At 44.2% G+C, this 17308-nt stretch overlaps 2 protein-coding genes across 22 annotated transcripts in view; one reads left to right on the plus strand and one right to left on the minus strand.

Annotated features, from left to right (window-relative positions):
* Nucleotides 1-10620: 10620 nt before the first annotated feature.
* On the minus strand, nt 10621-14653 carry DPH3 (diphthamide biosynthesis 3). The gene is given in 3 exon segments (NM_001243616.1): nt 10621-12855; nt 13823-13897; nt 14420-14653. Coding segments are annotated over 3 exon segments (249 nt in total). The 5' UTR covers nt 14528-14653; the 3' UTR covers nt 10621-12789.
* A 241-nt stretch (nt 14654-14894) lies between these two features.
* The window catches only part of OXNAD1 (oxidoreductase NAD binding domain containing 1), a 41427-nt gene continuing 39013 nt past the window's right edge, over nt 14895-17308 (plus strand). For 9 of the 21 annotated variants that reach the window (XR_014825069.1, XR_002338144.2, XR_014825066.1 and 6 more), the window contains exon 1: nt 14895-14968. The gene's annotated coding sequence lies outside the window, so the exon portion shown is untranslated. Of the gene's footprint in view, nt 15254-16332; nt 16480-17308 lie in introns of all 21 variants that reach the window. The other 12 variants (XR_014825067.1, XM_021071353.2, XM_021071348.2 and 9 more) reach the window with 4 other exon arrangements.

Raw genomic sequence — 17308 nt, forward strand, 5'->3', positions numbered from 1 at the left:
CGTTTAAGCCCCTCCAATCTTCCCTATAGTTCCAGTGATCTTGCTAAAATTCTCCCCTACTGGAATCCCTCCATGGCTCTCTATCATCTTCAGAATAATGCCCTGGTTCCTAACACAGCCTGCCTACAAGCTCCCTCCTAGCCTGAACTTCTCCCTTTGGACTCCCTCCTGCCACTCTTGAGACGTAATCCCTAATATAGCACTCTTTCTCTTGTCTCTGCTTTTGCCATGCTGTTTCCTCTGCCAAGAATGCCCTTTCTTCCTTTTACCAGATTGTTCTTAACTACCAGCCAAGACAGTTCAGGCAGCATCTGAGCAACCCTCAGGCTGGACTAAGCACCCCTCTTCTGGGCTGCTGTGTATGTAGCTCTGCCTGAACATGGACCACTCAGCATTGAAATGATCACGCACGTCTCCTCCACTGGACTAAACAAATTTTGCCCATCTTTTTGCCCAGAGTCCCCAGCACAGTATCTGACTCTTGTTAGACACAAAATACATGCTTGCTGAACTTGAACCAAAGTGAAAACATTTTTGCATGTGTGCCTAGAGTCAAGTCGAGTGAAAACAGGAAAAGTTATAGAACTTCAATTTAGATGCCTCTGAGCTCCTAATTAGAGGTCAAGTTTAAGAGGACTTTTTTCTGGTCACTTTTCAGTCTTTAGGGAGGAGGCTAGGAAACAAGAATTCTCAGTAAAGTAAATTAATTTTTTTTCAGTTGCCCCAGAGGCATATGGAAGTTCCTGGGCCAGGGGTCAAATCCCGGCCACATCTTCAACCTATACCACAGCTGTGGCAACGCTGGATCTTTAACCCACTGCACCACAGAGGGAACTCCTAAAACAATTATTTATTTATTTATTTATTTTTGTCTTTTTGTCTTTTCTAGGGCCACACCCGCGGTATATGGATGTTCCCAGGCTAGGGGTCCAATCTGAGCTGTAGCTGCTGGCCTACGCCAGAGCCCCAGCAACTCAGGATCCGAGCTACATCTGCAACCCACACCGCAGCTCACAGCAATGCCATATCCCCAACCCATGGAGTGAGGCCAGGGATTGAACCTGCCACCTCATGGCTACTAGTTGGGTTCATTAACCACTGAGCCACGGTGGGAACTCCCTAAAACAATTTTTTAAAATTCACATCTAGTTCATTGAGATCAAAAGAAAACTTTTTGCAAAAAGAGAATCATCTTTTTTTAAAAAAAAAAAACAATACTGCATAAAAGATTGCAAATCATGTAAGCCAGAGTATGGGGCTGCAGAAATAGACTCTGCACACTTCATTATTCTAAATGAGACTGGAGTTTCCTGGTGGCCTAGCAGTTAAGCACCTGGTATTGTCACTGCTATGGCTCAGGTTTGATCCCGGGCCTGGAAACTTCTGTATGCTGCAGGTGCAGCCGAAAAATAAACATAAAAATAAAGGAGTTCCCGCTGTGGAGAAATAGGATTGGCGGCATCTCTGGAGTGCTGGGACACAGGTTTGATTCCCAGCCAGGAACAGTGGGTTAAGAATCTGGTGTAGGTCGAAGCTCTGTTCTGATCCCTGGCCCAGGAACTCCATGTGCTGTGGTATAGCCAAAAAAGAAAAAAAAAAATTAAATAAATAAATAAGGAAATTAAGGAGGAACGCTTCAAACCCTGAAAGTGATAGCCAGGAAAGATAACAGTGCAGAGTGACAAGCAGTAAGACTTCTGCCTCCTACACTGAAGGCATGACCTTCTACCTGGAGTCTGTGGGTTTCAGAGCCAACCTGGAGGTTTGGACACAGTGACGACACTGGTTAAATTTGGGAGAAGGGACACCAGCTACTTAAACATGGGAACAATAGATTCGTTATGGGGTGTGGGGTCTTTATACTGAAGCAGAACGTATGTAGCAGTGATGGATTTGGTCTCCAAACTCAAATGCATGTCCATTTTGAACTCCCCCATGCTAGGTGGCTAAAACTTGGTCTGGGTGAGTGTAGAGCTCCTCCCCTGGGCAGGGTCTGGATTTTGGGGACTTGCACAGTGTGAGGCCACACAAGTGGCTTCTGACTCTTCCTCATTAATATGGGGAAGGTCTCTCCATACTCAGCTTTTTCTCAGCCATATTCATCCCCATTTGGAATCTAGAAATGACGCTGTTCCCTGAGCCCGTCTGAGTTCACAGGCGTCTTAGTGGGATGATCCTGTGCTCTTTATTATGTCCTGGCTCCTAGAGGTAGGAAGTCATTCCTTCTGCTGTCGCCTGCACGCACTGCACTGAGCACATGGAACACCCTCTGCCCACACTTACCCCACAGCCACTTGGGCTTCCTGGCTAAGCTAATGCTGGGGAAATGCTGGGGTCTTGCCACCTCCTCAAGTCTTCCTAGGAAGCCACAGATTCACTCTGCACTTTGAAAGCTCTCTAACCCCCACCTGGGATCTGGGCTGGTCCAGCCTCCAATACGAGCATCCAAGGCCCTTGCATTTCTTCCAAATCCATCCCACCGGGAGTTGGGCTTGTTTGATCTCTGAGACAGTTGGGGTGAGGCCTGAGTGGAAGTTTCCCCTTGGCTGCTCAAGAGACCTTTAGAATAGGGGTGTATCTCCAAGTCCCCTGAGAACCTAAGCTTTCACATTCCCAATCTTTGCCTTTGAATGTTATTTTTCTCCCCAAGGCAGTAAATGCTACAGACCAAGTGGGGCCTGGACATCTGTATTTTTAAAAGATCTCTAAGTGATTCTGACAAGTAGCCAGGATCAGGGGATTCTGAGACCCTTGAAATATAGCCTAATCCAGGTAATGCCCTTCATCCATTGCAAAGGCCAGAAAAAAACCTAAACTTTATATTCTTCACAATGTGAAGAAAAACTGAGTGCTGGACTACTTGGGATTCTTTGGCTTACAAGTAAAAGAAAACCTAACCCAAACTGGTTTAAGCAAAATGGGAGAAATAACAGAGTTATGTAATTGGCAAGTCTGGGATAGTTTACCTTCAGGTCAAACTTGATCCAGGATTCAAAGGGGACACTACGATCCACCACTATCTCCAAGATAGCCAGCTGATGGCTTTAGATTCCCCTGGTAGCTGCAAAAATTCCAGCTCTCACTTCCTCCCACTAGTGTTTCATTGCTGCATAACAAAGTATCCCTTAACTTAGGGCTTAAAACAACTATTTTGTTATGGCTCAGAGTTTTGTGAGTGAGGAGTTTGGACATGGCTCAACTAGGCAATTCCTCTGCTTCATGTGGCACCAGCTGGTGTCACTTGGTGGTATTCAGCTGGTGGCTGCACTCACATACCCCACTCCTCTGCAGGAGTCTCTGACAGGCTGGCTCAGCTGGGTCCTCCCTTCCCAGGAGTCTCAGGGCTTCTCTCATGGTCTCTGCAGCTGACTTGTCAAGTTTCTTACATGGAAGCTCAGAGTACCCAGAGACCAATAAAGAAGCTCAACACCAGATGCAGAGATAACAGTGTTGATGCTGCCTTCTCGCTCCCTTAACCACGTAAATCTAATCCTCTAATGATGCTTCATTCTCTACTGCTCAGGACTCCTTTTCTGTGTTGAATCCTGACATATCATGGCTGAGTTCCTTGTTATCTTAACATTTCAGTTTAGACAAGTTCCTCAGTTTTGGGTCATTTCTGATAGAACAAGAAATATGTGAGATTAAACTATTGTTGACTGAGTCCTTACTAGGCAAACACTGCTTTACATGTATTATGTCACTTAATCTCATCAAATGGTCCAAAGCCCTAATCCACGCTGCTTCACTCTTGTCATCACTACAGTAGTTCAGAAATACCTGCTGGCTATAGTAATAATCAAGTTCTGCCATTTGGGATTGTGGACTGGAACCCAATGCCCTTTGGAGTCACCCTATCCTGCCCTCATGGGAAAGGTCTGGAACACAAGAGGTGCCAATTAAGAGTTTGTTTCCCGGAGTTCCTGTCGTGGCGCAGTGGTTAACGAATCCGACTAGGAACCATGAGGTTGCGGGTTCGATCCCTGCCCTTGCTCAGTGGGTTAATGATCCGGCGTTGCCGTGAGCTGTGGTGTAGGTTGCAGACGCGGCTCGGATCCTGAGTTGCTGTGGCTCTGGCGTAGGCTGGTGGCTACAGCTCCGATTAGACCCCTAGCCTGGGAACCTCCATATGCCGCGGGAGCGGCCCAAGAAATAGCAACAACAACAACAACAAAAAAGAGTTTGTTTCCCCTCTTCTGCACCCTCAATCTTGGCATCAGTCTTTGCCCAAAGCGTAAACTTTGGCTCTATCTGAGAACTCAGCTCCAAGTCCTTGGATCCCCACCTTGAAGTCTGGCCCTAAATCTTTGCCTAATGACTGGGTCCTGCCTACCTGTCTCAGTCCCAAATGTTAACCTGATGAAGCTGTGCCTGGGTCACTTCCTGGGATGCCTCACCCCTTTCTAGACAGCCACCACTGTTTGAGAGTCACTTCATATGGGACCCTTCTCCCACCAAATGCCCTTCATTTGCCAGGACCAAGATGACTGCCTCCATTTTAAGCATTTTGTGAACCAGGGGATAGTTTTTTTGTTTGCTTGCTTTTGTTTTTGTTTTTGTCTTTTTAGAGCCACACCCTCGGCATATGGAAGCTTCCAGGCTAGGAATCGAATCAGAGCTGCAGATGTCGGCATACACCACAGCCACAGCAATGCCAGATCTGAGCTGTGTCTCTTACCTACTCCACAGTCACAGCAACACCAGATCCTTAACCCACTGATCGAGGTCAGGGATCAAACCTGCGTCCTCCTGGATACTGGTCAGGTTCGTTACCACTGAGCCATAATGGGAACTCCTAGGGGATAGTATTTTTAACTGTGATTAATTTTTCACGTATCCTTTGTTTTAAACCCTTAAAAAGGAATAATGTGTAAAATGGTCTCCCAGTCAAATATGTAATCACAAGCAACTTGCTTTGTAGAAAGTAGGGAATGACAGGCCTCCACAGAGTTAGAGAAATCCTAATTACTTACACCTGCAGAAACTGTCACTTTTTTAAGGTGTGTAATTAGTGGCCAAAGTGGATGCTGGGAAAATGTGATTGTTTAAGCAGGGGGCACAGCTCAGGGGCTGCCCAGACTGGGGCTCTCCTAGTGGGGTCATTATCTCAGCATGGGTTTTGCAGTCCCAAAGTCTGATTGCATGCCTGGACACAAAGTGGGTGGCCGAGTGCCCACATTCCCATTCCACATGCATACAAAGTGTGACCATTGAAAAAACTGGATCCTTCTTACTTTGTGATTATGCATTTTCTTATTCGGCTGAGTCCAGAGGCTCTCAGCTTGGGCTGCACATTAGAATCACCAGGGAAATTAGAATCACCAGGGAAATTACACATCCTGATGCCAAGGGTCAAGCTGCACCTCGACCAATTAAATCAGCCTCGCTTGCGCAGTATGAGTTTAAAATCTCCTTGGGTGACTCCAGGGAGCTGCCAAGCTTGAACACCAGTGGGCTTCAACCCTCAGCTGCATGCAACCACCTGGAGGTCTTGTCAAAGGATGGGGGGGAGGATGTCCAAGACGTTACACTTTTCATATTTATTCTAATAATGCTGTCAATGGTTAAAACAGTAAATTCCCGGGAGTTCCCGTCGTGGCGCAGTGGTTAACAAATCCGACTAAGAACCATGAGGTTGCGGGTTCCATCCCCGGCCTTGCTCAGTGGGTTAAGGCTCCAGCGTTGCCGTGAGCTGTGGTGTAGGCCGGTGGCTACACCTCTGATTAGACCGCTAGCCTGGGAACCTCCATATGCTGCAGGAAGCAGCAAAAGCAAAAAAAAAAAAAAAAAAAAAAAAAAAAAAAAGCCAAAAAAAACCCCAAACAAAAAAAAAAAAAACCACAGTGAATTTCTTTCTGCTTTAGAATAGATAACTGCCAACCCTCACTCCTGACACATGACGGGGGCATTGTACTAAATGTTTTAATCATTAGCTCATTTAATCATTTTTTCAAGGCTGTTTCATTCTCATCCTTCAGGCCTCAGAAAAGTTGCCTTCCATCTGCCCTTTATGAAGGCACCTGTTGCTGTTATTCTGTACCACATCCTGCAGTTTGTTTTTTCTTGGGCCCTAACATTAGCCTGTTCTTTCCCTCTCGTTTTTATTTTTTATTTTTTTCATTTGGCCTTGCTCATGGCATGCGGAAGTTCCTGATCCAGAGGCTGAACTTGCGCCACAGCAGTGACTTGAGCCACAGCAGTGCCAACGCCGTGACCCTTAAGCGCTAGGTCACCAGGGGACTCCCAACCTGTTCTCTTGTTTATTTCCTCTCTTCTAGTTGCAATTAAGCTTCCTAATGGCATAAACCTGCTTGTCTTCTTCACTTAGTGCCTAGTATGTGGGAAGAACTGCACAGACCCATGTGGGATGAATGAATCCACAGAACAACCCTTGGAAAAAAAGGTACTATAATGGTCTGTATTTCACAGACCAAGACTTAGAGATATACGAAGATTAAGAAACTTGTTCAAGGAGTTCCCATTGTGGCTCAGCAGTAATGAACCTGACTGGTATCCATGAGGATGCCGGTTCGTTCCCTGGCCTTGCTCAGTGAGTTGGGGATCTGGCATCGCCATGAGCTGTGTAGGCTGAGAGCTGCAGCTCTGATTCAACTGCTAGCATGGGAACTTCCATATGCTGTGGATGTGGCCTGGGAAAAAAAGAAAGAAAGAAATTAATTAGAGATCACAGTGGAAGAACTGAGATTAAAACTGTGTCCTGAACAGAGCTGGGCTTTCAAACTATTAATCAAATCCTTTTATTTTATTTATTTATTTGTCTTTTAGGTCTGCACCCGTGGCATATGGAGATTCCCAGGCTAGGGGTCTAATAGGAGCTGTAGTTGCTGGCCTATGTCACAGTCACACCAATAGGGGATATGAGTCATGTCTTCAACCTACAACACAGCTCATGGCAACGCCAGATCCTTAACCCACCGAGCTAGGCCAGGGATCGAACTCAAGTCTTCATGGATACTACTTGGTTTTGTTACCCACTGAGCCATGATGGGAACTCCAAGTCCTTTTAAATTTATTTTTTTATTGACATACAATTGATTTATAAACATTTCTGCTGTACAGAAAAGTGAGGCAGTTATACATATTTATATACATTCTTTTAAAAAATTCTTTTCCATTATGGTTTATCACAGGAAATTGACTATGATTCTGTTGTATACAGAAGGATCTTGTTGTGTATCCATTCTATATGTAACATATAACAATTTGCCTCTGCTAATCCCCAAATACTATTCCATCCCTCTCTCACCCTTCTCCTCCTTGACAACCAATGTTCTCATGTCTATGGGACTGTTTCTGTTCTATAGATAGATTCATTTTTGTCATTTTTTAGATTCCACATATAATTGATATCATATGGTATTTGTCTTTCTCTTTTGGATTTCCTTTACTTAGTATGATAATCTCTAGTTCCATCCATGTTGCTGCAGATGGCGTTATTTCATTTTTTTATGGCTAATATTCTATTTTATATGTGTACCACATCTTCTTTATCCATTCATTTGGCAATGGACATTTAGGTTGTTCCATGCCTTGGCTATTGTGAATAGTACTGATATGAGCATAGGGGTGCATGGTATCTTTTTGAACTATAGTTTTGTGAGGACATATTCCCAGGGGTGGGATTGCTGGATCATATCGTACTTCAATTTTTAGTTTTCTAAGGAAACTCCATACTGTTTTCCATAGCGGTTACACCAACTTACATTCCCACCAATAGTGTAGGAGTGTTCTCTTTTCTTCACACCCTCTCCAGCATTTATTATTTGTAGACTTTTTAAATGATGGGCATTCTGATTGGTGTGAGGGTAGCACCTCTTTGCAGCTTTGATTCGTGTCTAATAATTAGTGACTTTAAGCATATTTTTCATATGCCTCTTGGCCATCTGTATATCTTCTTCTATTTAGGTCTTCTGACCATTTTTTGATTGGGTTGTTTGTTTTTGTTGTTGTTGCTGACTTGTGTGAGCTATTTATATATTTTGGAAATTAAGCCCTTGTGGATCACATTGTTTGCAAATATTTTCTCCCATTCTGTGGGTTGTCTGCAAATATTTTCTCCCATTCTGTGGGTTGTCTTTTTGTTTATGGTTTCCTTTGCTGTGCCAAAACTTGTAAGTTTGATTAGGTCCCGTTTGTTTTATTTTTGCTTTTAATTCTATTGCCTTGGGAAACTAACCAAAGAAAACATTGCTACAATTTATGTCAGAGAATGTGTTGCCTATGTTATCTTCCAGTTTTGTGGTATTGTGTCTTATGTTTAATTCTTTAAGCCATTTTGAGTTTATTTTTGTGTAATCTAACTTCATTGATTTATATGCAGCTGTCCATACACAGCTGATTGATACAGGCCAATATCAGTAATGAACTTAGACACAAAAATTCTCAGTGAAATACAAGCAAACAGAATCTGAAAGTACATTAAAAGGATCATATACCTTGTTCAAGCGGGACTTATCCCAGGAATTCATGGATTCTTCAATATCCACAAATCAATCAGTGTGATACAACGCATTAACAAACTGAAGAATAAAAACCATATGGTCATCTCAATAGATGCAGAAAAAGCTTTTGACAAGATTTAACACCAATTTGGGAGTTCCTGCTGTGGCTCAGTGGATTAAGAATCCAATTAGTATCCATGAGGATGTAGGTTCAATCCCTGGCCTTGCTCAGTAGGTTATGGATCCAGTGTTGCCGTGAGCTGTGACGTAGGTCACAAATACAGCTTGGATCCCACATTGCTATGGCTGTGATGTAGGCCAGCAGCTGCAACCCCAGTTCAACCCCTAGCCTGGGAACTTCCATATGCCAAGGGTGTGGCCCTAAAAAGTAAAAAAAAAAACAAAAACAAAAAAAACCCCAAAACACACCAATTTATTTTTTCTAGTTCTTTTTACCAGTAACTGCGTTTCTGTTGATAACCCTTCTTATTTCTTTCAGTATTTTCACTATCTCCCTTTTTAACTCAGCGTCCATTAGAAGAGGTCTATTTCATTGTTCTTTCATGGGAATTATCTTGGTCTTTTAACGGGGAGTTGTTCCTTTGCTTCTTCGTTTTACTTGTATTTCTCTTTCTCTGTGAGTTTAGGAGAAACAATGGTCTACTGTGGTCTTAGAAGTCTATTTATATGCGGAAGCATCCCTGTGTAACTTCCGTGGGTTTACTATTTTTGATGTGAGGAGTGTTTTTAGAATGGATGCCTTCCACCTCTTTCTTCAGTGTGCTGGCTGTTATTCCTGTGATAGGAGGTTTGCAGGTGAGGCAGCTCATGCCCATGATGGCAGTAGTGGCTCATGCCTGCCTCCAGAGTGGGGGTGGGGTGGGGTGGATGCCGTCATCTGATAGCATGCTTGCACGGAAAGAGGCTCCTATGGCAGTCCTGCCCTTCCCCTCATGCATCTCCCCACAACAAATGGGCCTTGCAGGCCCAGTCTTCTTGGGCTGCACCCTCAGTTGTGGCTGCACCACACCCCAGCCCCTTCAGGCTATCTCTTATGGCCAACCCTAACCCCTGGTCTGATCTCTGAAGCCCAAACTTCAGGGCCCAGACCCCACCTGCACCAGTGGATGAGTCTCACGCTGGGGAGCTCAGGGCCATGGCACCAACCTTCTGAGCAGGTCTCTCTCCGTTTTGCCCTCTGCAAACTGGTTGCTGTGCATGCCTGTGAGGCTCCAAAACTCCCCCTCTGTCCTGATATCCCTGCCTCTGAGGGGACTTCTCAGGATGTGGGAACCTTTCCTCTTTAACAGCTCTCTCCCAGGGGTACAGGTCCTGTCCTCCCCCCCACCTTTTCTTTTTTCCTACCCAGTTAGGTAGAGATTTTCTTGCCTTTTCAGAAGTCTAGGGTCTTCTGCTAGCATTCAGATGTCCTGTGAGAATCATTTGACATGTCTATGTATTTTTGATGTACTTGTGGAAGGAGGTGAGCTCCAGATCCTACTGCTCCATTTTGATGGCTCCCTCATTGATCGTCAGTCTTAAATATCAACCTTCCTTCCTAGCAATGAACTGAATTACTCGGCTAAGAATGTCAACTATTTTTGGAGTTCCTGTCGTGGAGTAGTGGTTAACGAATCTGACTAGGAACCATGAGGTTGCAGGTTCGATCCCTGGCCTTGCTCAGTGGGTTAAGGATCCGGTGTTGCCGTGAGCTGTGGTGTAGGTTGCAGATGCGGCTTGGGTCCCACATTGCTGTGGCTCTAGTGTAGGCCGGTGGCTACAGCTCCGATTTGACCCCTATCCTGGGAACCTCCATATGCCGAGGGAGCAGCCCTAGAAAAGGCAAAAAGACAAAAAAAAAAAAAAAAAAAAAAAAAGAAAGAATGTCAACTATTTTTGCCTTATTGCCACAATTCAAAGCTATTTTTTCCTGAATAACAATAAAACTTCAGAACCAAAACTCATGTGGTCAAACTGTAGAAAGAGTGGCAATTTCTTTCCTATTTTAAAACTTACTGTTCATATCAGAAACCTACTTATAATATCCCAAAGGTTAGATTTCCACCTCATATAAAATCACACTATAACCTTTTAATACATTAACACTGGTGTCTAGGGGAAGAATACTGCATGAAAACAAAGGGATATAAATAATCTTTTATTTAGCATGCCAATACAATTTATTCTGGTAATAAATTAATATGTACAGTTATCAAAAATGTTGGGTGCTTTCCACAAAATAAGGGTTCTGAATGTATACACTAAAGTACATGCATGATCCTTGTAGATCATGTTTAGTTTAGAAAGGTTTCAATTATCATTCCAGCATCTGCAAACTACAAAGCCTGAAATTATAGTACTGAGTTTGAAACCCCCTGAACCAGTCTCCTAATTGTACAGATGAGGAATCCACTAGCCTTGCCAAAGATCACAAAGCTAGCAAGAGACAAAGCCTGGATTACCATCAGTTCTCAGAGGCTCTGAAATGTCTGTTAAGCTAAACAAGGCACACACCACAAAGAATGCTAGTCAGACCTTCAAGACCTGGTTTTACCTTCTGCTTAACATAGCATTAAATCCTGATATGTGTTTTTGTGGTTAACAGATTTAGTGATTCACTTGCCTTGGAAACAAAATTGTTCTCATTATCACAGTTTATTCATCGCCAGTACCATTTGCTTCTTTTCTCCTGGGACGTCTGGACTTAGGGAACTTCTTCCTGCTCTTCTGTGCTCTAGCAGACTATGACACCAAGGATGTCTGTTATTGCCTGAAATTCATCATCAGTTATTGGTATCTACAAAACCTCAGTTTCTCATTGCAGCTCATCCCCAAGGGTCAACACACACCCTGCTCTGTTCACCTGAGCCGTCACTGCTTTCAAACAACTGTGGATTACCCCTGGGGCATCAGTGTCTCAAATGGGGATGGGGTTTCTCCTAACATGAAGCATGTGCCATATAATAGTTCATATAATGTACCAAGCAGTCCTGGCATTCAATTTTCGGTGGTTAATTATGTCTCAGCCTAATGGCTCCACATAGCTATGCTGCTAGCAGGGAGAAAAAAAACACTTGCCTGTTTTAATTTAGACCCTCAAAGAGTGTGTTCAGCACATTTATCACTTAGTAACAAAATGTTCACATTTTGGCAAGCTATTTTTCTAACTGCAGGAGCCATTCCCCAAACAACCTGCCAGACATTGGTTTGTTTAACTTTATATACACATAGCAAAGGTGTGTATATAAAGGGAATTCTGGAATTTCTATATGAGTGATTCTACTTCTTGCTACTCTAAGGACTGTAGCAAAGGAAGACTGATAGCTTATCTTTATATGCTTTTCTCCAGGGCAAAATTTCACTGCAAAGAGTGAATCTCTGATGTGGTTGCAGCTTATAGAAGTTTATCAAATGAGCCTCAAGGCACATTTTTTCTTTTTTTTTTTTAGGGCTGCACCCTTGGCATATGGAGGTTCCCAGGCTAGGGGCTGAATCGGAGCTGTAGGCGCTGGCCTATACCACAGCCACAGCAATGCCAGATCCGAGCTGTGTCTGTGACCTACACAACAGCTCAAGGCAACGCCGGATTCCTAACCCAGTGATAGAGGCCAGGGATTGAACCTGCATCCTTGTGGATACTAGCCAGATTCATTTCCACTGAGTCAGGATGGGGATCTCCACTCAAGGGCATATTTAACTAGAAGAGGCATCTCATTTTCAAATTCATCTTCAGCAAAAACAGGTGTTGAATAACGGAAATGGCATGCTTAACAGAACACAAACATTTGACTAACTGCTAGCTCTGGGAGACTGGCATGGCCAACTGAAGGTGCAATCCTGACTGACAAGAGGCAACTAATTTCCTTCAGTTTAGAACAGCAAAGATGATGTGAAATTAAAGAAATGGCTAGTTTTAATAATCTTAATGACCAACTAAAAAATAAAATCCCTTTTTTAAATTAAAGCATCTTAATGACTTTAAGGTAGATAATGCTGTTGTCAGATAATGAAATTAGGTGTACGTTATAAAAGCAACAAAACTGAGGGAAAGAAAGCACTGATTTGAAATTATCTTCTTTTAAGTGTGGATGGAAAATTAAGAACACTTCCAATTTTAAAGTTCTAAGCACAAAACCTGGGTATGTCATGTGGTGAACCTGCTTCTTCAATTGGAGATGAACCCAGCCGCCAATGGAAAGAATCCACAGGCTAATGAACAGCAAACTACAAAATGATGGTCCACATGAAGAAGCCAGTGACTCTGCATTTGATTCTTCCACCTTGGCTCATTCCCAAAAGTTCAGGCTTTGAAGTCCTGAAGTCTTCTTTAGCATTTAACTAGTTCTTTGTTGGTGGAAGGGGCTGGGACTGTCTCTCCACAAGTAAACTGATCCTAAGGCAGAACAAGAAATTACATTCATCACCAAATGTCTGTGTCACAGATGCATCAATAGCAAACATTTATTTTGTTACAGATTCAATCCAGCTCTATTAACGTAAGTTTTTCCATTCCTTTACCACTTCATCCTCATTCAATGAGTCAATCTCAGCACCAGAATCATCATCTCTACTTAATAAGTAATCACTAATATTCACCAGATACAGAGCAGCCTTCTTTATTGCCTTCCCCAAAGCAAAATGAGTTAACGAATTTGAGTTTTTAAAACTTTAATTTACAATATAGCTGCTTATTAATGTTTTTTTCCTGTTTGTTTTTGGTTTTGAGGGCAGCACTTGCTGCATATGTACGTTTCCAGGCTAGGGGTCAAATCAGAGTCACAACCACAGCAACTCAGGATCTGAGCCGCATCTGCGACCTACACCACAGCTCACTTCAAAGCCCTATCCTTAACCCACTGATCCAGGCCAGGGATCAAACCCACATCCTCATGGATACTAGTCAGCCGTAACCCACATCAGCAACTCCCTTATTAATGGTTTTTAATATTTGTTTTAAAAACACAGCATTTACATAACACACTATTAGGTTTTCTTTTTTCTTTTTTTTTTTTTTTTTCCTTTTCTTTTTAGGGCCCCAGCCCTGGCATATGGAAATTCCCAGGCTCAGGGTTGAATTGGAGCTACAGCTGCCTACACAACAGCCACAGCAATGCAGTTTCTAGGCTGTCTGCAACCCATACCACAGCTCATGGCAACGCTGGATCCTTAACCCACCGAACAAGGCCAAGGATCAACCCACATCCTCATGGATCCCAGTCGGGATCACTTCTGCAGAGCCACAATAGGAACTTCCCCAATAACACACTATTAGAAAACATTCTCCTGCGCTGACGTATCACAGGCAGACTGCTCTAGGTCTTTGCAACCCTCCTCCCACCTTTTAAAATTTGACCCCTTACTTTGTCATAAATCACTCTAATAATGAGTGAGCAGCTAGGGCACGTTGCCACGTCTTCCCCATTCTCCAAATCTTCCTACAACAAAATCAAACATCGTATGGTCAGCATAGTCTTCCCTTGGTGACCTCCTCCTTCCCCCAAACCTCCCACCTCTATGGGCAAGCTCCTTTGAGGTTGGCCTCCCCACAAAGCATGTGAGAACCAAAAGCACCTTCCAAGAGAAAGACCAGCCCCACTCTTCCCTGGAAGTGTCATTTGGCGGAAATACCTAGGAGGGTGAGTCAAGGTTCAGTGGCCTCAAAACCCTTAGGAAGACAAAAACACGTCCCTTCCTCCAAAGGAGTATCCCAGAAGTGGATCCTTAAGTGGATAGCGAGAAGACTGATGCCCCTCGCCATCCACACCCTACCCTCCCACCACCAGGCCGACTAAGCCAGAACTTGTGCCCACTGAGAGCGCAGAGTCATCAACTTCGGGGGAATTCAAAAACGAATAAAGAAGGACGTGGGTAACTATAAGCCGCGCGGATCTACGGCAGAAACGCGGCAAAGGGAAAGCGCGCCTGCTCCGAATTGCCGGGCTGGATTCTGTAGCTACCTTGGTGATGCAGAAGTTATCCCCACACGGGCAGGGGTAGAAGTACGTCTCGGAGTCCTCGTCATATTGGAAGTCCTCGATCTCCACTTCGTCGTGAAACACCGCCATCGTCAATGGGACGAGCAGAAGTCTGTCACCTCCGCTGTCCGACCCAGGCCGGGGCCGGTCCCAACTTCTCGGGCGCCGGCCCAGCCGGCGTCGTCACCGCCCCCTTCCCTGGCGCAGGAATGACCGTTTCCGGCGCATAAACAATGACGTAACTCTGGGCTTGCGGCCAAATGGGTGACCGGGTAGCGATCACCTTGGAGATGGCTGAGCTAGGGGGCGGAGACTTGAGTTACCGGCTCTCTCTGCTCTGTGAGGTCCCGCACCGCTCCACCCAGAGGACGGCAGCGACCAATGAAATGTGGGACTCGCTCGTGCGGCTGCTGCGTCACGTCCGGGACACAGGAAGCTCTGCGGAGCCGGGGGAGGGGAACTTGGCCCGGGAGTTAGAACTGAGTCCCCGCGGCAAAAGCGGGAGCGAAGTGGAACTTGCTTACTGCGCGGGTATGGAAAGTGCGGCTTCACTTCGCGCACCTTAGACCTTAACCAGACCCCGAGCAAGGCCGCGGCCGGCGTAGGTGGCCTGCACCCGGCCCTCGGCGCTGCTAGGGAAAAGCGGGCGTGGTTTGCTGCGTCTGAGGTGGCGGCGGGAACAGCTCAGCCTCTTGGACCTCTGTCCCTGCCGCCCCAGTGGCGGACGAAAAGCTCCCTTGGAGTTTTGATTCACTGAGTGGCCTTGAGCTCAGAGCGACGCGTAGTTTGTAGTTTCGGCTGCACTCGGCTATTCAGGTACATCCCGCCTCTTCCTCACCCCAGATTATTTTCAGATGCTGTAATTTGGGCGAAAGGACCAAGCAGGATCTGTTAGGCAGGTTGAGTCCTCTTTGCCGAGCACGTAAGATTCTTAACTACAGTCAAGTGTTGCGCTAATTGTAATTCTTCCGTCAACCCTGGGAGTTTAGATGTTATTCCGTATAATTAATCTTTAAACTGAGATACAGAAAGTCAAGTATCTCGACTAAGATCACATACCTAGGAAATGAAGAGCCTGTATGTCCCCAAAGCCTAGGAACAAATTTCTTATATGAACCAGAGTTTCTTTCTGCGAAAGAAATGGCATCAACATGCGTAGTTATTATCTTGTGGTCTTTGTATACCTTGAAGCGGAGTGCAGTTGAAAGGTCATTTGTCTTTGGAGCAGTGCTTGTTCCTGTTGGTGTCAAACGGGGTTTCCTGGGTATTACTCCGTTGGTAGGCATTTATTCAAATCGTGGTAGAGACAGAATGCAGTGAAAGAAGAAATGCTGAGAAACATAAGATAATCTAGCTCTGGGAGCTGGATATTTACGTTCTTTGGGCCTTGCTTCCTCATCTGACAGAAAAAGGTTGAATTAGAGATGATTTACAAGATTCTTTTCAGATCTAACATTCTACTTTTGCATGGAAATTACAACTTTTACTTGGTTCAGCAGTCACTTCTGTCATGTTTAGTTTGTATTTAAATGATACATATGCATAATACATATGTCCACAGCCCTATGCTTATTTATGTATACACACTCAAATGTTTGCATGAAGTTATCAGTTTTGTGCACCCTAAAGTTCCACCTGGTTTAGGCCTTTTAAGGCTTGAAAACCTAAAGGCAGAGGACTCTTTGGGAGAAGATTTAGAAGTGACATTAAAGGGGTTCATAGATTATTTCAGAGGCCTCACAAACATTCCATTTTGCCTAATTGGAAATCTGCATAGCAGTTAGGAAACATTTGTTAAGCTTGTTGAAGTTTAACTGGGATGATTCTGTTGTGAGCAAAGGAAAAATTCCAGCAAAGCCTATGTAGCTCAGAGGCTGCTCCCTGTATCTTTGTAGACACGGGTATTTCCCAGGTCATCTCTTGGAGAGAAGACAGGAGAGTGTCCAGTGTCAGTTCTGTAGTCCCATCCCAGTGATCATTTTGAGGTTGGGAACCATCTTTAGTTCTTTACTACTTTTGGCATAAGTACCTGCAAAATAAAGGTGAGTTTTTTTTTTGTTTTTTTTTTTTTTTTAGCACTTGCTCGTTTGTTTTTGCTGAGCCTGTGGCATGTGGAGGTTCCTGGGCCAGGGATCCAACCTGTGCCACAGCAGCAACTGGTCTGCTGCATTGACAATGCCAGATCATTAACCCACTGCACCACAAGAGAACTCCAAGATGAGCCATTTTTGAATGTACAGAAATGGGTGCAGTCATATTTGGCTTATGGAAGTATAAATTGGTAGACCTTTTAGAAAGCAGTTTTAGAAAGGATCTATCAAAAACAAGTTGCTAGGGAATCTTAAAATCTGAGGTTAGTAAACCTAAAAGTTACAGGAGTTGGGTAATTTTTCTTTATAATTTTTTTTTTTTTGGTAATTTTCCAACTTTTCTTTGTGCATTGCCTAAAATGGAAAAAGAAAAATCAGTGAACTGCATATTAATAATTAACACTGTGCCAGACCCTATACTAAATGATTTACATGCATCATGTCATTAAAACAGCTCAGTGAGGTACAGGTATCATTAATCCCATTTTCAACACTGAGAAACCTAAAATTTAGGGGCTTAAGTTTAGCTGCTGGCTTAAAAGGCAAAGCTGGTAAGTGGCAGTAAGCTACGGTGAGAACTCAAACCTGTCTGACCCCAGAAACTAGGCTCTTAATTACTTTTTTTTTTTTTTTTTTTGTCTTTTGTCTTTTTGTTGTTGTTGTTGTTGCTGCTATCTCTTGGGCCGGTCCCGCAGCATATGGAGGTTCCCAGGCTAGGGGTTGAATTGGAGCTGTAGCCACCGGCCTACGCCAGAGCCACAGCAACGCGGGATCCTAGCCG

The sequence above is a fragment of the Sus scrofa genome, chromosome 13 (genome assembly GCF_054392235.1).
Source record: "Sus scrofa isolate SSC_HxYL_T2T_F1_AM1 chromosome 13, Sscrofa_HxYL_maternal_Yorkshire_Landrace_v2.0, whole genome shotgun sequence".
NCBI lineage: Eukaryota > Metazoa > Chordata > Mammalia > Artiodactyla > Suidae > Sus > Sus scrofa.